The 24,287-nt window shown below is 39.4% G+C and overlaps 3 protein-coding genes across 5 annotated transcripts in view; 2 read left to right on the plus strand and 1 right to left on the minus strand.

The window, feature by feature from the left end:
* The window catches only part of LOC109476748 (glutamine--tRNA ligase-like), a 29,267-nt gene extending 19,158 nt beyond the window's left edge, over positions 1 to 10,109 (plus strand). For both annotated transcript variants that reach the window (XM_019777759.1, XM_019777758.1), the window contains 6 exons: positions 58 to 162; positions 649 to 741; positions 1,550 to 1,677; positions 1,878 to 1,944; positions 8,705 to 8,833; positions 9,362 to 10,109. In XM_019777759.1, coding sequence (XP_019633318.1) covers positions 58 to 162; positions 649 to 741; positions 1,550 to 1,677; positions 1,878 to 1,944; positions 8,705 to 8,833; positions 9,362 to 9,415 — 576 coding nt within the window. In that variant the 3' untranslated portion in view covers positions 9,416 to 10,109. The remainder of the gene's footprint in view (positions 1 to 57; positions 163 to 648; positions 742 to 1,549; positions 1,678 to 1,877; positions 1,945 to 8,704; positions 8,834 to 9,361) is intronic.
* LOC109476780 lies at positions 2,844 to 7,409 on the minus strand. The gene is made up of 5 exons (XM_019777799.1): positions 7,340 to 7,409; positions 6,912 to 6,981; positions 6,106 to 6,198; positions 5,357 to 5,506; positions 2,844 to 4,618 (listed from the first exon to the last, which is right to left on the minus strand). Exons 2-5 carry the CDS (start codon positions 6,959 to 6,961, stop codon positions 2,884 to 2,886), a joined length of 2,028 nt encoding a protein of 675 aa, XP_019633358.1. The 5' UTR covers positions 6,962 to 6,981; positions 7,340 to 7,409; the 3' UTR covers positions 2,844 to 2,883.
* A 2,306-nt stretch (positions 10,110 to 12,415) lies between the features above and the next one.
* LOC109476755 (interleukin-1 receptor-associated kinase 4-like) lies at positions 12,416 to 23,713 on the plus strand. Of its 2 annotated transcripts, none has more exons than XM_019777771.1 (12): positions 12,416 to 12,515; positions 14,922 to 15,103; positions 16,036 to 16,184; positions 17,065 to 17,229; positions 17,654 to 17,725; positions 18,413 to 18,558; positions 19,447 to 19,511; positions 20,674 to 20,791; positions 21,400 to 21,509; positions 22,265 to 22,448; positions 22,716 to 22,772; positions 23,298 to 23,713. In XM_019777771.1, the coding sequence occupies exons 2-12, from the start codon at positions 14,925 to 14,927 to the stop codon at positions 23,481 to 23,483; spliced, it is 1,431 nt and encodes a 476-aa protein (XP_019633330.1). In that variant the 5' UTR covers positions 12,416 to 12,515; positions 14,922 to 14,924; the 3' UTR covers positions 23,484 to 23,713. The 2 variants fall into 2 exon arrangements, with proteins under 2 accessions (XP_019633330.1, XP_019633329.1); XM_019777770.1 differs by lacking the exon at positions 12,416 to 12,515 and adding an exon at positions 12,928 to 13,130.
* The last annotated feature ends 574 nt before the right edge of the window (positions 23,714 to 24,287 follow it).

A 24,287-nucleotide genomic window follows, 5' to 3' on the forward strand; every position in this document is an offset into this window, starting at 1 on the left:
TCTTGTTAGTCAATACCATGATTTTTCCAACCTTTAATTGACAACTTGTTCCTCCAGGCCATAGACATTGATGTCCCAGACTTCCCAGCTGAGCCCAGCAAGGGGTCACACAAGGTCAAGTTTGCCAAGACACTCTACATTGAGAAGACTGACTTTAAAGAGGCAAGTCTGGTGATTTTCACAAAAATGGCTTTTTAAAGTGTGTTTTCTGTTACAGTAGTAAACATCATTCTGATTTGCTGTGCAGCAATTTTTTAAAGTGATATTATAACTGTATGATTTATACTATTTTAAACATCGTTGTTTTACACATTTTCTTGCGCTATAAGCCTACCAGGGTTCATAATGATATTGGGGAATCCCGGGAGTAAAAAATCAACATCGTTGTGCCGCAAAATATGTTGAAGCTGCCGATACTTGCCAAACAAAAATGGCTGTTTGTTTACATTCTTTTTAGGAGCCTCCTAAAAATACAGCGGGCCTGGTGCAACTGTTGCTGATGAAAGTTGCTGATGAAGCAAAATAGCGATGCTAATAAGTTATTGAAAATGACAATCTATATGAGAAATTTCAACACAGTTTTGGCGCAAAAAATCTCATTTACTATCACTTTAAGCTTATGGTTGCTTTCCATTTTTCTTGTGCTAGAACATGGAGAAGGGCTATCGTCGGCTTACCCCAGACCAGCCTGTAGGACTGAGGCATGCTGGATACGTCATAAAACTGGAGTCTATGGTAAAGGTAAGGAAGGACACTGACGACATGGATGATGACAGAAACTCTAGATATCTCAGGAGAGCTTTATAATTTAGAAGAACCTTGAAGTTGCTGAAAAGTATTGACAAGAATATGAAAAGTGGGCATAAGCTAGAAAAGTAACATTAAATTTTGCAAAGTTAACCAAAATCATGCATTGTGTACAAATGTATACAGTGCATGTACAAACAAGTACCTTCACACGGTCTAGCCCAACAAACTATTGCTCCACTGGTTTATTCTTACGAAAATGGATTCTTATTTATGGTGAAGAGCCCCTCCAACTTTCTACATAAGGCCAAACCAACATTAGTAATTTTTATGGATGATGTCCCCATGCGCATTGATTTTGGCCTGTTCTCAGAGAAAAAAAAAAAGAGAGAAATTCCTCTTCCTGTAAGCATGACCAAAGAGTCACCACAGTGCCGCTAATTGCAAGATTGGAAGATGTGAGGAAAGGAAAGAAACAGCACAGGACGACAGCTGCTGTTCCACTGATTTATTTCTGTTTTCATGATGCATAGAAGACTTGTTGGTTGGTTCTCTCATTCAATTTGTGTCCATATAACATTTGTCGTCTCTTAGTTATATTTTAAATATAGACATCTTGTGTTTTTCTGCCTCCTTGTTTTTTGTGCGCTCTTGCATTAGATTTAGGGTCTCCAGAGGATGTCATTAACAAAAATTACATGGTGTGGCCTAATATAATCCAACTCAACTCCTCATAGTGTCTGCTACAGCATCAGTTGTCAACTAAAATGGTAACATAACATTACTTTGTGTCTTTCCACAGGACAAGAAGGGAGAGCTGACTGAACTGAAGGTGACATGTCAGAAGGCAGACCAGGCTGAGAAACCCAAGGCCTTCATCCACTGGGTGTCTGAACCTGTCAGCTGTGAGATACGCCTGTACGAGAGGCTGTAAGTGTTCAATCCTTAAAGGCAAAAAACTGGAATGAATTTTTATGGACTCAGAATTTTGATGACATTTTCTGCTCTTCTTACATGTGTTTTGAAATAAAAATACATGTGATTGTCTGATTGACAAATTGTCATAGCTGTCTGATTGAGTGGTACCATTCTAGTGCTGATATACATATACAATGTATCATGTCTTCCAGATTCAAGCACAAGCACCCAGAAGATCCAGAGGAGGTTCCAGGAGGGTTCCTGACAGACTGTAATAAGGTACATGACACTACATGACAGTACATGTCTTGACAGTACATGACAGTACATGTCTTGACAGTACATGACAGTACATGTCTTGACAGTACATGACAGTACATGACAGTACATGTCTTGACAGTACATGACAGTACATGACAGTACATGACAGTACATGTCTTGACAGTACATGACAGTACATGACAGTACATGTCTTGACAGTACATGACAGTACATGTCTTGACAGTACATGACAGTACATGACAGTACATGTCTTGACAGTACATGACAGTACATGACAGTACATGACAGTACATGTCTTGACAGTACATGACAGTACATGTCTTGACAGTACATGACAGTACATGACAGTACATGACAGTACATGTCTTGACAGTACATGACAGTACATGACAGTACATGACAGTACATGTCTTGACAGTACATGACAGTACATGTCTTGACAGTACATGACAGTACATGACAGTACATGTCTTGACAGTACATGACAGTACATGACAGTACATGACAGTACATGTCTTGACAGTACATGACAGTACATGACAGTACATGTCTTGACAGTACATGACAGTACATGACAGTACATGTCTTGACAGTACATGACAGTACATGTCTTGACAGTACATGACAGTACATGTCTTGGACCAGGGAATTTACCAAAAACACATGTACAACTTCACTATGGAATTTACCAAGAACACACATATAATGTACAACTTCACTATCATCATGGAATTTACCAAAAACACACGTACATTATAATACAACTTCACTGAATAAATGGAATTTGCCAAAAACACAGTCACGTACAGATGACCTTTCATGCTAATAAAAGAACACTGGATGCACTGTAAAATCAATGTGAAATAGCTACATGCTACTGTACAATAGTTGTAGCCTATTGCTTAAGATGTACATCTTGTGTTAGTTCTTGTTTTGTCATGTAAACAGAGGGTTGGACGAACTGGAACAGTAATTATCCTGATAAACAACCAAATAGAAAGACACGTACATGATAACGAAGTAAAGAATTGTAAGCAGTATGCACAGGCCTAGTCTTCTGTATACTGCATGTGGTGCAAGACATGTACACTTCGTGCAATCACACATCTTGGGCTTCAAACGGTAGCACAAAAGGATACTCAAAACTGAGATCCAAAGCAGAAAGGCAAGAACACCAAAGAGAGTCACTATGAAAGCTTCTTGTCTCGTGTTCCCGAGCGCCATTGCTCTCTCCACGTCAAAGTCATTGAAACGGTCCAGAACTTCCCATGTCATAGCAAAGATGACGCCCAGCGCAGCCAAGTGGACACCGCTGCGGGTAGTGTATGACGTACCCAATATTCCAGATGTCAACCCGTCTTTACACTTTTTATACACCTTACTCTGTAGGAATTGCCATTGGATCAGATACTCCAGTCGTTCGAGCATCTTTTGCCCGTCTCCACTCTTCTTCCGAGTTCTTGGACTGTGAATCTCAATATCAGGTTCCTGCGAAATGTCTAAGGAATTTTCGTGCGATTCTTGGACCGAATGAGGACTGTATGACTCTTGGAATGCGCTACTCATGCTCTCCGTGATGTAGCTGTACGCTTCGGTTACACGAACGCAGGCAAACGCGACATGTATGTACGGTGTAACGGAGAGGGTAGCTATTGCAACAAGCCGCATGAAGTGAGTTGCCCACTCTCCTAGCGTAAGGCGGACTTCGGATACGTAAACGTGGGTGTATAGCAGTACCAACGTCGCACTGAAAAACATCATGATGTTCATGAGGAACGAAATGTTCTCCCAAACCTCGCTGTGCCAATCGTCATGGAAAATGTTGTCGTTAAGCTCGCTCAGAATGACATCAGGATGCCGCACGTGTTTATCGAAAATGGTGGAAGATCTCTCGCCAATGAATTTTTGGATGTAGTCCGCTCGACGACGGAGCACACACGCCATTTTGGTGGCGTACCAGCAGTACAGGCAGTATGCTGGGAATACGAGATGGAACAGAAGGCTTAGCCACGGGCAAAACTTTTTAGGTATAGCCCGCACCAATGTGCCAAAGAAAATGGTTGAACTTGAAAATGAGCAGGTTGCACACTCTATACAGTGAAGAAGGAAAAACAGGGATATAGTAATCATAACGAAATAACCGGTGCGACGCCGGCGGTAGTACTGCTCTTTTTTGGCTTTTTTGTTCAACCTCTTTTTCTCGTATTTGTCTATTCTCGCAGCAATGTCTCCGTACTTCCAGAGAACTATTACAACGATCGGTTGTAACGAAAGTAGGAGGTCAATTAGATTGTATGGTATGTTTTCCTGGGATTCGTACGGGTCACAAGTGACATTTTTGTTCCTTTTTGCATGAACTGTGAAGTTTCTATCACCCACATCGGGTGAGAGACCCCAGAGGCATGAGACTGAGAGAAATATTTTGACAATATCGACTATGCAGGCACTGATGCAAAGTAGGAGACAGATAACGGCGATGATGTGAGTGGCAAAACGCTTCTCGAGGCCGGGGGTTTCTGAACTTTTCTGGCCATTTTCTGGGTCGCGGTTGTCTGCAGTTGGCCCACAGCTTGTGTCGGTGTTGTGCGACTGTTGGTCTCCTTCCTCACCGGCATCGTGGTGATCTGTGGTCTTTTCGGTTTTACTTGTAACGTTGCTTTGGTCGTCACTCCTGAAAAACGTTATAGTAACCCCGTCATAATGATTGTAATGTAAACCTGTTGTTTGCTTTTTACATGTACATAGCAATATTGATTCATTGAAGGATACAGTTTCTACTCACGTCTTAATGACCATTTGCGACCAAGGATGTAACAGGGCTGGCTTTTAAAAAACATTGGTATGGCGACATGTTTAGTTTTATCATTTAGGCCATGTTGATTCGATAACGTGGGTAACATCCTCTTGGTATCCCCAAAACTGATGCGAGTGTGCTTTGGCAAAAAAAAAGCTTTGGCCAAAAAAGTTGCCTGCATTATATAATCTTAGTACATGGTCATGAAAGTTGAACAAATGAATAAACACACAGTAAAGTATGGCAAATGATAGACTCTTCATAGAGTCTTAACATTTTCTTCTATTCCTCTGGAATCGATTTTGGCATTTAGTAATCGTTTTCCAATATTTTTTTTCAATTTACGGTAAAGATTCTCTCATTTTGCATTAGATCTCCTTATTTTCCTCATTCTACAGTATGGTTGAAAACTTGTTTTGGAAACAGGTTAAAATTCATGCACGCGCAGATGCTATCCATTCTATAATCAAATCAACATGGCCTTGCTGTACAGTGGTGCTGAATCATCGAAACTACAAGTACATGAACATGTACGTACATTGTACTACTATAGTCAATATACAGTATATACTGTAGCCAATATACTGTATATAATAATAATAAGATTACATGTACCTCTGAGAAGTGTCCCCTTGGTGTGTAGTGTCATCTACCTCCTTATCAGGCGATTTATCTGATTCATCAATCACTGTCACCTTGACATCTGTCACTTCTGATGACTGATCCGCTGCCTGGTAGGACGTATTGGTATCCTTGCGCTTGTGCCTGCATTGAACCAAGGCCATGTCATGTAAAAGTACAAAGTACAAAATGTATAATTATGTAGCCAGTAAGCCTAGACTAAATTTGCACAGTAGCGTGCGTACGTAGTCCAGTGGTTAGCGATCCTGCCTCTGGACTAAGAGGTTGGGAGTTCGAATCCCGACTGTTGTCGCTCACCCGCTATTGTTAAGGGTCGCAGTCCTTAGGACCGGACATTACAAGCTGTGGTCCACTGTTCATTGTGCTTGTCAAAAACAGCTAGGGGAATTTCCCCGGTACAATGAACCTGTAAAATACTGTACATAGGGTCTGTCTACCCTGTTACAACTGGTAGATAAGTTCTTAATTTGGTGAGCTAAACTGGCTCGAGATCACTTTCACTTTCGTTTTCATTCCTAGCCCCAACTGTCAACTGCCAGAGGGACCTATAGTACATAATTATACAACATGTACAATGTAGCGCCCGAGACAACAAGAGATTGACAATGTATACATTTTGTAAATTAAACAAGGTGAAGCCCGGCGGAACCTAAAATTTGTTGATATCCAGAAAATACATCAATTTTTATTTACAGGATTGTTTGCTTAGCTGTGGTACGTACCTTTGTTTGGAAATCACTGAAGTATCAGTCTGCTCAGTTGAAGCGCTGACTAGAATATCTTCATCATCAACAAATGCTTCATTCCCTCTGCCGCTGTACGGATAAATGTGTAGGATCATCTGACAATCAAATTTCACAAGACATGTCCCAAATCAAGAGCAACAGTGTGGTTAAAAAATAGTATTGCAAATAAAGCATACCAAAGAACTACATGTATCTCGTGTCTTCGCCAAAGGATGTTTGAAAAATATTTTGCCCCCAACAGTTGAGGAAAGTCTTTTTCTTCCTAGCTGTTTACGTTTTTCCATCTATCAATGCAGTGGTTTGATTAAAAGTTCAACATTTATTGTTTAAATATCGTTGCATTTGGAGCTATAATAGGATGCCTAACCCTGTTTTTATTTTATTTTTTTCGCCCTGTCGCTTCATATTTTTTGTGACGAATTATGAATTGTCTCTCATTGATTATGGCAAATAAGATCGATTCCTTATTTGCATGAGTTATTTCAGAAATTTCTGGCTGTTACCACTATGGAGTCATATCTTTTCCACATTAATTATTCAAATTAGGTCTCCTTAAACATAAAATATCTTTCGATATTAAAAAAAATTTCGAGGTATGATTATTCAGACCTACCCACCTATATATAGCTAGAGAGTATCAAGACAATCTATCCAAGCCTTCTCGAGTTCTCGTGTTCACACACACACACACACACACACACACACACACACACACACACACACACACACACAAACTCGAACAATATCGAAAACATAACCTTGCTGCTACGTGAAGGACCTACCCTGCTTCCTTTTGATTCTCCTTTGTCCCTGTAACTCCAATGACAGACATGATGATGGTGGCCGCTGTGACTGCTCTCTGAGTAGCCAGAGGAAGAAGATAGCTTATCAAGTGTGTTCAGGGGTCAAATATGACTAAAAATTTAACTGAAATTCGTTTCGATTCATATAGAAAGGTAGGCATGGTCAGAGTGCTTTCAAAAATTCAGCTGGCATTTGGGGAAAGGCCTTGAACGTGTGACAGGGGCTTCAGTGGGTTTGTTCTAGCTAGGGGAACTGCTTTCACTTTTGACAATGCCTGCGTATCTATGTACAAATGTATACACAGTACGTACATTTGTACTTATGTACCATGCACCATGGTTACAATGTATGTGCTACCCACATTTGAAGTTCATACGTCCCCAATTATCACATCCCCAATACTCACCTTAAAAATACAGAACTCCTGGCTGCACCTGAGCGATAAGATTTACCCTTCTGTAAGTAACTTTGCAAAACGTTACCCTGAATGCCACGCCTATTGTTGTGACAGGTGTGGACATTTTTCATGGTACAGTGAACGTGTTAAGTATTTGGTGTCAAGCACATTACAAAGGGTAAATGGATTGGTATACATATACATCGTGCAACGTCAACATTACTGTTTACGTAATACGTTGTTGGCAACCGTCTGTATCCCCAAAACAATGGCACTGCACCGGTTCACTCCCAGACTGGTTAATATGTAACAGCGTTTGCTAAGTGTGGGGTGGGGGAGGGGGTAGTAGCAATATTTGTTCCTCAACTTTGAAACTTAAACATTAATAGACAAAGAAAAGCATTAGATTTCATTTTGCACAATTTCTGGTCACAAAAAGCCAAGTATGAAGTCAGATGTACACTGTATTTGTCATGGTACAGTGAATGATGATTGAAGCCAAGTTCATTGCAAAGGGTGAATGGTAACAAACATAAGATAATAATTCTAGTTTTATGCTACAAGTATGTCGGCAGAAAGTACTGTGCCTGTCTGAAACCTGTAATGTATTGTGCATATATTGCAATTTGGTAGAATGTCTTGTTTAAGGTCGTATGTGCATATCTTAAGATGATGTCCCGTCTATTGTTTTCAAATGTTGTGTCATTAAGGGTATTGTCTTCAATTCGATTCTGAGACAACATTGACCAAATATCCAGCAAAAACTGTGAAAAAAAACAGATATTTTGCATTTTGCAGTACTTTCTGCCGGCATGCTTATGCCTACATCTTCATGATCATAACATTGTACATGTATCAAAGACTTGCTAGCCCTTATTGTTTAGTAATTAGGATGTTAATTTTTATTCCATACCTATATTTTGCACTACAGGGTTCTAGCTAGTGCGAAGTAGCGTAGGGGCCGTCTTTGCTATAATTTTGCCCCCCTACGCTAAATTTCCCCCCCTACGCTAATTTTTAATACAGCGTAGGGGCATTGTGACTGTATTTCTTTGTTCAAGAATGCCAGATCAAATGTGAAAAATTACAAATCAAGGATACATTGTACAATCGTCATACCTTAGAAATAACATTTTTTTCCCTTTGGGTATCCCTCAAATGGCCCCTTTTTTAGCTGAAATTTTTAAAAGCTCTGCACCGCACATCCCCCCCTTCCGCCTCGACCCCCCCCCCGGTCGCTTCGCTCCCTCGACATTCGGCCAGTGCCACTACGCTAAAATTAAATCCTAGCTAGAACCCTGCACTATGTTCAATAGTTCTTGCCATGTATGATTGTTGTGTAATAAAATTGTTCTTATATTTCCATTGCCCCAGGACTCCCTGACTGTGATTCCTGGTGCCCTGTTGGACGCCTCAGTGAAGAGTGCCAAGGTGTACGACAAGTTCCAGTTTGAAAGGATCGGCTACTTCTCTGTAGATCCTGATTCTGCAAAGTCCGACAAGGTAGGCTGTTGTGTCTCTTGAAATCTCACATTTACAATACACTGTAGGGTAAATGTAAAAATGTACATGTGACTGTGGGGGAGTTGGAATAGACAAGAAAATATGTAATTTAGTCTTCCCAGTGGCCAGTTGTTATGTTATCTTGCCATTTTATTACCTTTGCCTTCTTCTCCAAACAAATAAGGTCAATGACCTGAACCAGACGTCTGTCACCATGGTAACTGGTGTTGGGTTACTTCATCAATGTTGCAATTTTATAACAGGAGGGATTTACAGAGTAGACCCCTGTCAACACTTGTATATGTTTGAGTAAGAATTAACAGAGCAAACCATATGCAAAGGTAAACATTATGCATTTGCTTTGCAAATGTTACCTTTCTAGTTGATTATGTATGCGCAAATATAGTACATGTACAAGGTTAACATCATTTAGCAAAGGTATGAGTTTTGACATTTATGAACATGGTATCTGCTTTGTGAAAGAAACAGTTGTTAAAAATTTCCTGTTGTTGTTGTTTTTTTCCACAGCTGGTGTTCAACAGGACCGTCAACCTCAAGGAGGATGCTGGGAAAAATGTTTGACCCAAGCCGAGGGTCGCTGAGGAAAATGGCAGACATGGTGGTGGATTCTGGGAAGACTTCCAAACGGATCTGTATCGGTATAGCCGGTATAACTGCCCTTCGGTGTAACACACCAGCTGATGCTATCAAATATTTGGCACTAGACAATTAGAAGAAGATTGCTGAAAAATGGATGACAAAATCTGTTGAAGTAAAATGTGCTGGTTGACTTTATAACTCCAAATGTACGGTTGTATCAATGATACTGCACTAACAACTGTCAATTATATATGGTACGCAGTGCTTCAAATTATGTGAAAAACATAAAATTAGAACACCGTACAATGCTGACTATGATTGCCCAAACTTCAGGAAATTTTGTATGCCGATTGAACGAACTTCAGGAAGATGCATGTTTTTCAAGGAGATAACTATTTTCATAAATGTATGAAAATGACTATGCGTAGCATTGGATTCCTAATTAGCATAGACCTTTGCATATTGCCTATAGAAATTTACATAACTTGAAATAGTCATGAGTATATTAGGGAATGCATAGATAGCCACAATGCATAAACAAAATGTACATCCTAAAATACTTTTTGAATTCCATATTTTACTACAAGTATGCCTTACAAAATACAAGATGCTGTGAACTGAGAAATCTAACATTGTTCATGTCTGTATCAATATGCTACTAGTCAGATATTGGTCTTTCTGACCAAACAAAAGACAGCCCTCTCTTCAGCCAATCAAAAGACAGTTTCAGCAAGCCAATTAAACTGGAGCAGTCTCTTTAGCCAATCAGCAGAGAGCAGTCACTGCCAACCAATCAGATGTCAGTTTGTCAAAGTACATGGACATTGCCACTTTGCTGCTGTCAACATGCTCAGATACTGTATGTGCAGGCAAAATACAATGTAATCTTTGTAATCACCATACATGTATGTTGAAAAACAAAAACATACCTAGAAACATCTAGGGTGTCACAAAAGACCTTTTGTAGAAAAATAGAGCTGACAGAGCAGGCTGTTATAGGTTGAAATCATAGGTTGAAACAAGGACATTATACACTGTGTATAATGTCCTTGGTTGAAATCATGTTATAGGTTTATCATGCACAGATGGTGAAGCATCCTTTAGGGGACATCAGTTGCAGGGGTTTAATTAAAATCGGTGTACCTGGCCATCATTTTGTAACGATTATTTGGGAGTGAAGATGGTAAAATTTAGCCTGGGTACCATCCCCAGTAGTATATTCGCAAACTCTATAACTGGGTCTGGACTTGCACACATATAAAACGATTGGTCATGACGTCACATAATGAGCTAGCCCGAGCAGCGGGGCTTCATTTGATTGGCTGAGCCTCAGAGGCGACGGCGAATGGTGCGCCTGCATTATTCAAGTGATGTTTGTTGTTTTGTAAACACAGATCTTCGTGCGAGTGTTCCTTTTCTCGGCGCGTTCTTTTTTTTACCGGCAGGACGCCCAAAACATCACGAACGAAATTATTCAATGCATCTTTTTGCTCATTTTTGAGCGACGATATTCTGTCTAAATCGTCCAAAACGGACGTGATTGCGAGGTCAACATCAACCTCCGTGAGCTGAGCGGCTTGTGCGTCAGCCATGTTGATGATTTATCGCGGAAAGACTGACTACGGCTGTATCATGTGCGCTTTAGCGTTCGGTTCGCCGTCGGACATGTTGATGATAAGGCGTTCGGACGTTCGAACCGACGCTAACGTCGCCGTTCGGACGTCCGAACGGCCCTTACCTAATATGTACATACCCCAAAAAGGGCTTAGACGAGTAGGACCAATCAGCGCGCTCGTTCAAAATCTGAACGAATATTTAGACTCCAGACGCTACATATGTGTGCAAGTCCAGACCCAGTTATAGAGTTTGCGAATATACTACTGGGGATGGTACCCAGGCTAGGTAAAATTTGCCATAATTAAGTAAGAATAAGATAGGAAGAAAGTCTAGATTTCAGATTTACTAATTACAACAATTACATGTATAACAGGTCAAAAGCTACATGTAATACACATGCAATCAAATGCACTAGCTTTGTGTGCCGATTTACAAAGTTCTATTTTTCAGCACAACCAGTAACTGTGAAAAGGTTGTGTGTAATGGCAAGCAGAGGTAGATGTTTACTGTTGTACCAACACTTTGAACTGAGCATTGTTCTGCAGTCGAATATCTGTTAAAATATTCTCTGGATTATGACATGCACGAAATAAATCTATCTAGACTACCACCTGGCAAATGTTTTTTTTTCTTTTTCAACATTGTAAGTTATAATATAACGTTTCATAACTTATATATATATATATAACGATATAATGTTATGTTACGTCAAGGAGGTTAAATCCAATATCCTGCTTGGTTCAATGAATGATCACAGATCAACTCAATATTTAAAAAAAAACAGGCATATTATGGGGTTTAACAAATTCAAAAGTGACTAAATTTATGTTCCTATTAGGCCACACCAATTTAATTTGTTGTTTCTTTGATATTTCACAAAAAAAAACCAGGAACGACAGGGCAAAAAAAAACTGCCCAAGGCACCCCATGATAGCCAGAAATGTTATAATACGAGCCATGAAGTGAATGTACCAGGTGGTTTATAACTAAACAATATATTTTGAACTTTTAATGAAACAAAATTGCACTGTTATATTGAAAAGCTTAAGAACTAGGAAGAAAAGGACTTTTTTCAACCGTTGGGGACAAAATATGTCTTAAAATTTCATTGAGCAGTTTGCAGTTAAAAATGGACATTGCGATCCGAGAAGCAACAAATTAAATTGTTGTGGCCTAATGAAGATTTTGCCAAAAGAATTCCCCAGGCCCAGAAATTCATACATCTGTACATTTTAGTACTACAGTATCAAGAAGGTAATACAGGTGGAACCTCCTTGTAACCCCTTGGATTGACCAGTGTCTACACCTGCAGTTTGCATCGAAATCGGCAGAGGCGCTCTTCAATCAATCGTTAGTGAAGTTTAGTTGGATCATGGCAGCTCAGTCGAGTGCGGAAGTTGATAAAGGGGGAAGCACCTGGCCATAATTTCCGGACGATTCTGCGGAAAAATAACCTTATCGAGACGTAAGTAAACAGTAGATAAATTCAACATCAAGAAACAATCTTAGATGTCCGTATAGTCTGTATAGATATCAAAGGAACACAAGTCGAAAGTAGTAGCATGCAACTTCCATACTCCTTACACGCCCCCCTCCCACAAAACTCATCCAAAAGAAAATTAGTAAATGTTCAAGAATATTTCCAGATTCGATGCTTGCACCATCCTTCGTCCGTGTAACCAAGCTCAAAATGTCATAGGTCCAAGATCTGTAAACTATGCACCCCTTGCATTTGAGTGAGTCATATCACACGTAGCGAAACTTGCATATTTATACTTGGAACTGATGCAGAAAAACAGGAACAGAAACTATAGTTACAGCACTGCATGACCGAATTAGTCGTGATGTTGGAAGACTTCCAGAACTAACACTGTTGTCGTGTCAAATCTGTAACTCACTCCTTAGACGTATTTCCTTCCTTAAAGTTGAACTTGTCTCAGAGTCAGACAGCCGTGGACCACTGGAATATTTTTGTGTGATTTGAGGACATCTTTGTCAGTATACGGTAGAAGGTTATTCTATGTTGTTTACAACTATGGGAAGCCTGACAAATATGCCAGTAAAGGAGGAAATGTCAGAGGTTAGTATCTTATAATTACAGTACCTTTAGTTACAAACAGCATGTATGTTTTCAGTAACTGTCTGTGTGTGTGTGTGTGTCTGTCTGTCTGTGTGTCAACACGATAAATTGATAATTGAAGGCTTACTGGGTAGATGGACTGTCTTGATATTTGGTATGTGGGTAGGTCTTGATGAGAGCTTGACATGGTTAAATTTTCGCCCTCCCGCTGGTGTTATAGCTGTTACAACTTACTGTACATGGTACTGCAGTGGAACTTCCAGTTTTGTTATCTTGTGATCTGGACATGCTAGGGTCACAAATTTTAGATGACAGGTAGCTGCTGTGCTCGGAAAAAAGTGATGTCCAGGACGCATCCGAAATACCACGTAAAGACCATTTTTACGAACTCGTATAAGACGTGTATATATAGATGCGTAAAATAGGAATATACGTTGACTTTAAGCGTGGTTTAAGCATCCGTAAATACCGTTTTTCGTGCTGTGCTAGCATTTTCCTCTGGGGGACAATATTTCACTCTATTTGCAAAAAAAATTTTCTTCTGAAAAGGTGTGCAGTTCAGTTTCATACGGTTTTAAATTCAGATTGAAAATTTTATTGCCTTTAATATAGATCCACCAGCGGTTGACTGAATAAAAGGCTAGGACTTTTGCTAGGGTCAATCAAGAAACGGGAAACACAACATTTTTTTTCGTAGTCCTAAAAAACCTACTCTCCAAGCAGAGGTTTGGGTTTTGGGGGTATTTTTAGCGTGTTTTTAGGCTTTTTTAGGGTTTCTCTTTTGCAAAAGAGAAACCCCGATAAAAAAGCCTAAAAACACGCTAAAAATACCCCCAAAACCCAAACCTCTGCTTGGAGAGTATAAAAAACCTATGTGATAAATCTGTGGCACAAATTAGCAACACTGGACTCTAACAGGTGGCCATGTATAATATAAAATCAGGGCTGAAGTGTAAAATAAACATCAAACACCAGATTTTGTTATTAAATACTCTGTATCGCAGGAAATATAGTACTTCAATGAATTTTGTAAAAGTTTGTGGACTCTCTTCTGTTTGATGTAAAATGCAATTGGAGAATTATATATAGATTGTGGTGTGTCTTTCAGGTCATGAATTAAGTCATGTTTTTGAAGTTCATTATTTGAATTACAAACCAGCCAGGTATGTTGACTTCATGGCTCCTATCATAGCATTTGGGGCTATCATATTCATATAGGATACGTATAGGTTTCTTGTTCGCCCTGTCCCTACATATTTTTTTCAAAGATTTTCGTAGCTTTACGTATATGTAAAGATGCTCAATCTATAGTATAGTATATTGTTAAGTTAATAACATCCAAGTGTCAGAATAATTCTAAAATCATTATAGTAGTACGTTTCTTTAGAAATGAAACATAATTAATAGTTTTTCTAGTATTCTACTTGTTTTATTTTATATCGTGCACCCCCAAAATGTTTTGTGCACCCAATTTTTTAGGTTGGGTGCACCAGTGCACCTATTATTACCCAAAATAAATTTTTAACCCTGATAATAATATATGTATGGCGAGCAGCCTCTCCAACACCACAGGGTGTCTGCTACAGCACCAGTTACCATGGTGACAGACATCTGGTTCAGGTCATCGACCTTACCTGTTTGGAGAATAAGAAGAAGAGGAAGAAACTGAGCAAAAACAATATGTTTTCCTTCTGCGAATGTAAACATGATAATAGGAGTCTACTAGTACTAGAGGGGGCTGGGAGAGGGTTTTTCAGGGTACTACAAGTTGTTTTTTATCCTTCCCTCCAGACCATGCCTCCCCCCCTGCTGGACCCTAAGATGTACATCCGTAAGATGCCGTACACGGTGCTGAAGATGGTAGCCATGGAGCTGGACCCCCCCGGCCAGCTGAAGGGATGGCGCGACCTGGCCTGTCTCATCACCAAAGGACACGGCAGCAGTGAGCCCAGATATAACGTCACCAAGATGAAGTATGTGATTGGGTGTTGGGTGTTGTTTTACCACACAGTTTTTAGGGCTTGGAAATGTCAATGTTCTAGCTAATCATATCTATTACTTATCTACGTACCAAAGTTGAAACAACACTATCCCAGTATATATCGGCATTAGTGGATATTTTAGGAAAACTGCCCCAAATTCTGACGAGAAATGGTTACTGGAAGGACCATGGTTGATTTTTAGGGTACCACCCAGAAAATAATCATGGATCGCGAGCTTGTTTCTGTAGTTTTAAAAGCCAAAGGTATGAAATTAACGGATTCAAATATGCTAATGTGGGACAGTATGTACATGTATCAAAGCACGCCGGCAGAACGTACTGCGCCTGCGCAGAACCCTGGATTTTCGTGTTTTTCGTTGGATTTTTGGTCAACGTTGCATTAGAATTTTGACTGTTGCAGAAGATATCTTTTCCGACACACCAGTTGGAAACTACTGTTGAAATGCTAACCTTATATGAGCGAATACGACCTTATATGAGACATTCTCCCGAAGTGCTACATGTATGTACAATACATTACGGGTTTCGCGCAGGTGCAGTACGTTCTGCCAACGTGCTATGTATCAATATCATACAGATTGCCTTATTTAGAATATTTCCAGTTTTGCTGCCTTGAAATTGCATTGGATGCCTTTAAAGGCAAAACTATTTCAGTCTAGGGCAGTTAACTGAATTTTCAATGAAATTTATCCCATAGCAAACTGATAACTTTGAGGCAAAAAAATTAGAATCTGATGTTCCATGCTTACATGTACATGTAGGCTAGTTCTAGTTTAATTTCTTGATGGTCCCCAAAAATAAAGGGACTCCTCAAATGCTGCAAGTATGAAATGATGACGGAAATGTTGTGTTGTTATTTACCTATGATTGTTGTTGTTTACCTATGATTGTTGTTGTTTACAGTATGTTTGACATGGAGTATATGAAGAGAGACGGGAGCCCGACCATAGCCCTTCTGCAGGACTGGGGAACACAGAACACCACAGTACAGGAACTGGTGGAGGTCTTACTACAGGGGGAGTTCTACAGAGTCGCTAACATGCTCATACCAGGTTAGTTACTGTTACTGTACTACAGGGGGAGTTCTACAGAGTCGCTAACATGCTCATACCAGGTTAGTTACTGTTAATGTACTACAAGGAGAGTTCTACAGAGTCGCTAACATGCTCATACCAGGTTAGTTACTGTTACTGTACTACAGGGGGAGTTCTACAGAGTCGCTAACAATTGCTCATACCAGGTTAGTTACTGTTACTGTACTACAAGGGGAGTTCTACAGAGTCGCTAACATGCTCATACCAGGTTAGTTACTGTAAACTGTACTACAGGGGCAGTTCTACAGAGTCGCTAACATGCTCATACCAGGTTAGTTACTGTTACTGTACTACAGGGGGAGTTCTACAGAGTCGCTAACATAGGTTAGTTTAATACTGTAACAATATTTTGTTATCAGGGCTGCAAATACCACCTACATACAATAATGAATATGATGCAAGTTAATCAGTAATTAGTACAGGTAAAATTGAATATTAACTGCAAATAACTTGGTCCATGTACTGGGTTTATTTATGTACTGTGTATGTGGATTTTTGTTTGCTGCATTGACTAATTTTCATGACTATTGACTGTTACATAATTACCTTCGCATATGGTCTGATCTGTTAATTCTTACTCAAACACATTCACATATGTGATGACAAGAGTCTAAATCCCTCCTACTATGAAATTGCAACATGATGTAACCCAACACCAGTTACCATGGTGAGATTGGTGACAGACATCAACAAATAAGGTCATCGACCAGATCAGAGGTCACTTTTTGAAGAAGAAGAAACTAAGCAAAAACAATATGTTTTCCTTTGGTAAACATATTGATAAAATAACAACACAACATTTTTTTTCGTTGGCCTAATGATAAATGTATTTTTCCAGGTTCAGCCCCTACAGAAGACACAGCCCTGATAGCTACAGAAGGCACGGCTCCCCTAAACGTCTCAGAACAGCCAACACTGCCCCAGGAACCTCTCAGTCCCAGGACACCCACCCAATCAGACTGGCCGGGGGAGACCAGACCTGGGGAGGAGAGCAGCTATGTCGGTCAGAAATCAAAACTATGATTATTAATTATAAATCATTTTATGTTTGCAGTAGCAAAATCTCTCTGTCTGAGAAAAATGGACAATTTGTTCACGGAACTATATGTTCGCAGTGGCAGCAGGTGCGGGAAAAAGAAAGTCAGCAAATTTTTTGTTCACAGTAATGATTAGTTCTTCTACAGATTCCGAAGTGACTGCGAATACCGCAAATATAAATTTCAAGTATTGCGAAAAGTCATGATTTACAGTATTTTTTTATTTGTACATGTAGACTCAGGAAGCATGAAAAAGGAGTGGAATGAAAATGAATGTACTACTATGAACATGATAAGAAAAAAAACATAACTGCCACACAAAGGTTTTGCTTGCTCCCTGTAGTTGTTTAGTAACTTTTTCATTTGTGACTTTTTTCCCTCTCATTATAGTTCAGTACGAGTTGGCCTCAAGTTCCACAAATGCAGAGTCACCTGTACAGGAGTCACCAGGGGGTTCTAAGGGTAACCAGGCTTGTCTTCTTATTTTCTTGATATCTTATCTTAAGTTTAAAGTTTTTGAGTATCTCAAGTTCTGTCATGAGAAGGAAAACATATTATCATAAAAGTTCATCTGTGTTAACTTTTTAGTAATCAAAGTAAAATGTTGAACTTAATTCCAACACAAGGGTTACACAGAGATGAATAAGGTCATTATGTGTCTTTAACCGTAACTCTTTCAAGTTTATGTTCGGAAGTGATTAATCTTATATTATCCTGATGAAGGTGACAGTGGTCGTTGAAAATTTGATCTGTTTAACCCTTGTGTTGGAATAAAGTTCAACATTTTACTGAGCTAAACATATTTTTGTAAAATTTGTGTTTCTTCTGCTTCTATACATGTACTTTTCCAAACAAATATGGTCAATGACCTGGACCAGACATCTGTCACCATGGTAACTGGTGCTGTAGCAACCTGTGGTGTTGGATTACATTATGTAGCAAGTTGGAGGGGCTGGTTAATTGCCATATTTAACATGATTGAGTCTTAGTAAGAGAGTAAACAGCTGTAGTTTTTATTTGTTAGGCTAGACCATGTGAAGGTAAAAATGATGTGTTTGCTTTCTGGTTTATTTATTTATATTTCTTGTTTGTCATTTGTTTGGAATGTCAAATCAAGTGACCAGTCTGTGTTGATAACTCTGATTCCAGGTGGTGTACAGGAGTTTAGGTATTCTGAGCTACAGATGATCACCAATAGTTTTAATGGCAATAAGCTAGGAGAGGGAGCCTTTGGAACAGTGTACAAGGGAACTCTCACATCCAGTACTGTAGTCGCTGTGAAGAGGCTAAAGAAGGTATGCTCTGAATATTTTTAATTCAAATTTGTTATTTGCTCTGTTTCTTCTTCTCTAAACACAGTAAAGACCTAGATGTCACCATATGGTGCTGTAGCAGACACCCTGTGGTGATGGTTGACATTAGGCCACACCAATTTAATTTGTTGGTTCTCGGATTTTTTCAGAAAAAATATGAAGCGACAGGGCGAAAAAAAATAAAAACAGGTCTAGGCATCCTATAATTATTATAGGCTTAAATGCTACGAAATGAGCCATGAAGTCAACACAAAAGGCTGGGTTAAAATTTAAACATTGAATTTTGAACTTTTAATCAAACCACTGCAATGATAGATGGGAAAACTGTAACAACCAGGAAGAAAAGGACTTTCCTCAACTGTTGGGGGGCAAAACATGAGCATTTTTCACTTGATTCAGAACCAGAATCAACATTTTTTTTTTTGCAAATCAGAAAAAAACGAAGAGGCAAATCCGAGAACCAACAAATTAAATTGGTGTGGCCTTATGTAGCAAGTTGCAGAACAGAGTTGGAGAGGCTGGTCACCATACATTTTTTGTATACATAAAATGTACATATATTGTGCTGTGTACAGTGCCTAGTAAGATTAAGGCCCATGTGTGCACCTGTGTGTCTACAACACTATGTTATACTATATTTAATAAAACCTGACATACTAGTCACCTTCCCTTTATAAGGATACATTTACATTGGTACAAGAGCATTATCCCATATTTTAAGTACAATGTACCATGCAGTATGACATATACATGTACATGTACATTTATAGTATCTATCACAACACAATAACATTGACAAGTAGCTATCTTGTGGTTCCATCATCATTGTGCTTAACTACAGGTAAAAACAATTATCCTTTGTTTATCTAGCCTTCTGACCAGATGACAGCACATGCCAGTAAAGCCTTCAGACAGGAGATCAGTGTACTCTCCAGGTAAGCGTTCATTTAGAAGGCTTGCTATCCATATAGTTAGTTACATGTAAATGTGTGTACATTATGCATAGTTGTACATTATATTATACACAAAGCTCAAAATATGTTTTGTAAGTCAGTCTTAAAAATTGTTTTCCAACTCAAAAGAATTTGACTCACTGGAACGTTTGACTAAATCGCTCAGTTCAACTGAATCAAAGTTCTTGGAAAGTCAGTATCACCCCCTGTCCCGGTTGAGAGAATTTTGACCCAGTGAGACATATGGCAAAATTTGGAGAGTTTACGCGCACATGTTTGAGCCTTAGGTAGCCCATCCCCAACTCACGCCCTCTAGGCTGCAAACACGCATGCTTAACTCTCTGAACGCCACCTTAGGCCACACCAATTTAATTTCTTGGTTAACGGATTCGCCGCTTCATTTTTTTCGGATTTGCAAATAAAAATAAAAATTCAGAATCAACTGCAAAATGCTCATATTTTGCCCTGAACAGTTGAAAACAGTCCTTTTTATCCTAGTTGTTACAGTTATTCCATCTTTCAATGCAATGGTGTCATTAAAAGTTCAAAATTCACTGTTTAAATTTTGAACGAGCCTAGTGTATTGACTTCATGGCTCCTATCGTACCATTTTGGGGCATAATAGGATGCCTAGGCCTGTTTTTATTTTCATTTTTTTTTTCGCCCGCCCGCTCCATTATTTTTCTAGAAAAATCCGTTAACCAAGAAATTAAATTGGTGTGGCCTTACATGCAAGTGTGCATGTGTAGCTCCCAGGGTATCATTGAGGCGTTGGACCTAGGGGTCTTGCATATCCAGTATCTCAGCGCGACCTAGAGGGTTTGCGCATCTAGGGCACAGTGGAGTGTGGGGAGGGTGTGAGTCGACCAAGTGCTGACGTCACACATGTGGAAAAATCCTGCATTTGGGTCATCATCATAACTGATGAAGACTGAGAGATTTGTTTGAAAATCCCGGTGTGTCAAATTCTTATGACAACAGTTTATTTTTCTTATTGAAATGTACCAACTCAGATGAACGTTCACGCTAAAGCAATTCAGTCTTGTTGAATGAGGTCCAAATGTACATTAAACTAGACCCACTAATGACTGAAAATACAGTTAAGGCTGCATCAATGAGTTCTTTCATGTGTGTCCATCACCAGATTTTCCCATGAGAACCTGGTCCCTCTGATTGGCTACTCCATAGACAACACTCAACACCCCTGTCTGGTCTACCTCTACATGGAGAATGGTTCGCTCCAGGACAGGCTCAGCTGTAAGGTCAGTAAAAACATATTTTCTAGTAATTCTACTGCCTTTTTCATGTTACTGGCTTCTTAAAAATACTGTACAAGTCATGTATATTGAATGCAAGAGTTGCTATTTCACATAAACATAATACACTGCTATTAGTATTACTGAGGCCACACCAGTTTAATTTCTTGGTTAACAGATTTTTCTAGAAAAATAATGGAGCGGGCGGGTGAAAAAAATAAAAAATAAAAAAAGGCCTAGGCATCCTATTATGGCCCAAAATGGTACGATAGGAGCCACGAAGTCAACACACCAGGCTGGTTCAAAATTTAAACAATGAATTTTGAACTTTTAATGATACCACTGCATTGAAAGATGGAACAACTGTAACAACTAGGAAGAAAAGGACTGTTTCAACTGTTCAGGGCAAAATATGAGCATTTTGCAGTAAAAGTTGATTCTGATTTTATTTTTTTGCAAACCAGAAAAAAATGAAGCGGGCGAATCCGTTAACCAAGAAATTAAATTGGTGTGGCCTGATACTGTGTTACAAGTGGCAAGATGGGTTGTTGACTTAGAATTTGAAGGTTCTGGTTTCGATTTTGACATGCTTGATGTGTGTGTTAACTTTCCAGGATGGTAAACCACCGTTGACCTGGCTGGCCAGACTGGCCATCGCCCAGGGTACAGCTGCCGGCATCTGTCACCTGCATGAGCATGAGTACGTTCATAGAGACATTAAAAGGTCAGTAACAATTGGTCTGTTACAGGTTGGAATACTTGTAGAAATATGATATTAGGCCACAGCAATTTAATTTCTTGATTAACGGATTCACATTTTTTTCTGATTTGCAAAAAAAAAAAAGAAAATTCAGAATAAACTGCAAAATGCTCATGTTTTGCCCTGAACAGTTGAAAACAGTCCTTTTCTTCCTACTAGTAGTTGTTCCATCTTTAAATGCAGTGGTATCATTAAAAGTTAAAAATTCATTGTTTTAATTTTGAACCAGCCTGGTGTGTTGACTTCATGGCTCCTATCGTACCATTTTGGGCCATAATAGGATGCCTAGACCTGATGTTTTTTTTTGCCCGCTTGCTCCATTATTTTTCTAGAAAAATCTGTTAACCAAGAAATTAAATTGGTGTGGCCTTATAAGTTCATTTATCTTCGTAAAAGGAAAGCATATTGTTTTTGCTCAGCTCCTTCTTCTGTATACAATACACATACATGTAAGGTCAATGACCTACACCAGACATCTGTCACCATGGTAACTGGTGCTGTAGCAGACACCCTGAGTGGTTGGATTACATTATGTAGCAAGTGGCATGAAGGGGAGGGTCACCATACAAAATATGAATGTGTTTAATAAGTAAGAATAAACAGAGCAGTTAGTTTGGTGGAAATATCACCTTTCTAGTTAACATTTATGACTGAAATGTTAAAGTCTCAAAAGGCATCTAGAAAGTAAGAACTTACTAATTGTATGTTTTTTCCACCAGTGCAAACATCCTTCTAGACAGAAACAACACTGCTAAAGTAGGAGACTTCGGGTTGGTCAGGGTAGTCCCGTCCGAGGCCACCAGCCAGCTGACCACTACTGTGTTTGGCACCAGCGTGTACATGGCTCCTGAGGCTATGAGAGGGGAGGTCAGCCCCAAGCTCGATACCTACAGCTTTGGAGTGGTAAGTACCCATGTTTTGTACTAGAGACATGACTCAAGCCAGCTCGAAATATTTTTCCATCAGCCCAGGTTTAATATTATCGGACCTGGGTGAGAGTGCTCGCAATCTAGGGAATCTGGAGTCCAGTAACAAATTTTAGATTTTTGAGCCTCAATTTTGTATATTTTGTGAGAGGCAAATTATAGGGTTGAGAGTGGTTGTTTTGTGGATGATTTTTATCGATTTTGTCCATTAACAAACTGTTTTATTTTGTTTTTCCCTGTACAGGTTCTCTTGGAGCTGATCACAGGCCGACCTGGATGGAAAGAAAATGAAAAAGACTTGGTAAGTTCAGGGATATTTCTAAACATAGTGAAACTTTAAGGATTGCTGTTGTTCAAAGTTTTTTTTTAATCTATCTTAAGTTGTACCCTTCACTCTTACCCTGTTGTACTTATACCTTTGTTGAAGGAAAACAATGTTTTTTTAACTCTGTTTCTTCTCCTTCTTCTCCAAACACATATTTGAATAATATGGGTCATTAGTATAAAACTAATGACCTGGACCAGAAGGCTGTCACCGTGGTAACTGGTGCTGTAGCAGACACCCTGTGATGTTGGATTACATTTTGTAGCAGGACAGAGTTGGAGGGGCTTGTCACCATATACTAGACTACATGAATGCATTTGAGTATTATAAGAAGAAACAGGGCAGTAGACTAATTTGTAAGTTTATGAGGCTAGACCGTGTGAAGGTAAACATTATGCATTTGCATTTGCATTGGCAATATTACCCTTTAAGTACCATATATGCATTTGCATTGGAAATGTTAACTTTTAAGAATATGTATTTCTGTCCTCCCTGCTCTAGGTGAGTTGGAAGGAGGATGTGTGTGATGATGATGATGACATCCTCCCCCATGCTGACCCCCAGGCTGGGGAGCCCACACCGTCTCTTATAACGGCTCTCTTCACCCTCTCTAACCAGTGTTTGGAGTACAAAAAGAAGGACAGACCAGAGATGATCACAGTGAAAAAGAACTTGGACTGTATTTGAGATTTTAAGAGAGTAGAGTGGGAGGGATGCTGCTTTGCATGCCCGTAGCCAGGATTTTGAATGGGGGGGTTCTTCCCACTGCTTGAGGGACCAGCGAGCGCTGTAGGAGCAAGGTTCCTAGGGGGGGTCTGCCACCCCGGCAAATTTAGAAAAATAAACCTTCTGAAATGGCATTTCCTGTGTTTTTGACAGGATTTCAAAGAAAAATCAGACACGACTTTTTCATTCAAGTGAGCAGTTTTTTTACGATTCCAACCCCGCGGGTGATACGAATCAGTCCATCTTTTAAAGAAAAATCTTGGACCTTAAGATAAAAAGTGGACCTTTGAGCCTTGTGGGGGGGTTTGTCCAATCCCCCCAAACCCCCCCTGGCTACGGGCATGCTTTGGAATTGCGGAGAACAAACCGTTCTCTTACCTTAAAGGGTTACCATAGGGAAAGGGTTTTCATTCTTAGTACATGTATAAGGTTTTAGTGATGTTACTGTATTTCAAAAAGTTGTACCAACCGCCCTGTAGACAAGTCTTGTGACAGAATTTTGTACATGTATGCTCTATTTTCAAACCAGCAATTTTGTGTAGAGTCAAGGAGATATTTGTGGTAAATACAAAGGTTAAATCTGCTAAGTAAGGTTTTGTGCATCTTCATGAATTGGAAAATAATAAAGGTTAAAGTGGACCAACAAATGACAAATAGTGACCATAACGTAACTGTTTAGGTTATTATGTAAGGACCAGGCTCTTGGGTTAGTAGCAAAATACATGATACTGGTATAGGTGTTTTGTATAGTCTGTCTCTGGTAAG

The sequence above is a fragment of the Branchiostoma belcheri genome, unplaced genomic scaffold (assembly GCF_001625305.1).
Source record: "Branchiostoma belcheri isolate BF01 breed outbred unplaced genomic scaffold, Haploidv18h27 scaffold39, whole genome shotgun sequence".
In the NCBI taxonomy this organism is placed as follows: domain Eukaryota; kingdom Metazoa; phylum Chordata; class Leptocardii; order Amphioxiformes; family Branchiostomatidae; genus Branchiostoma; species Branchiostoma belcheri.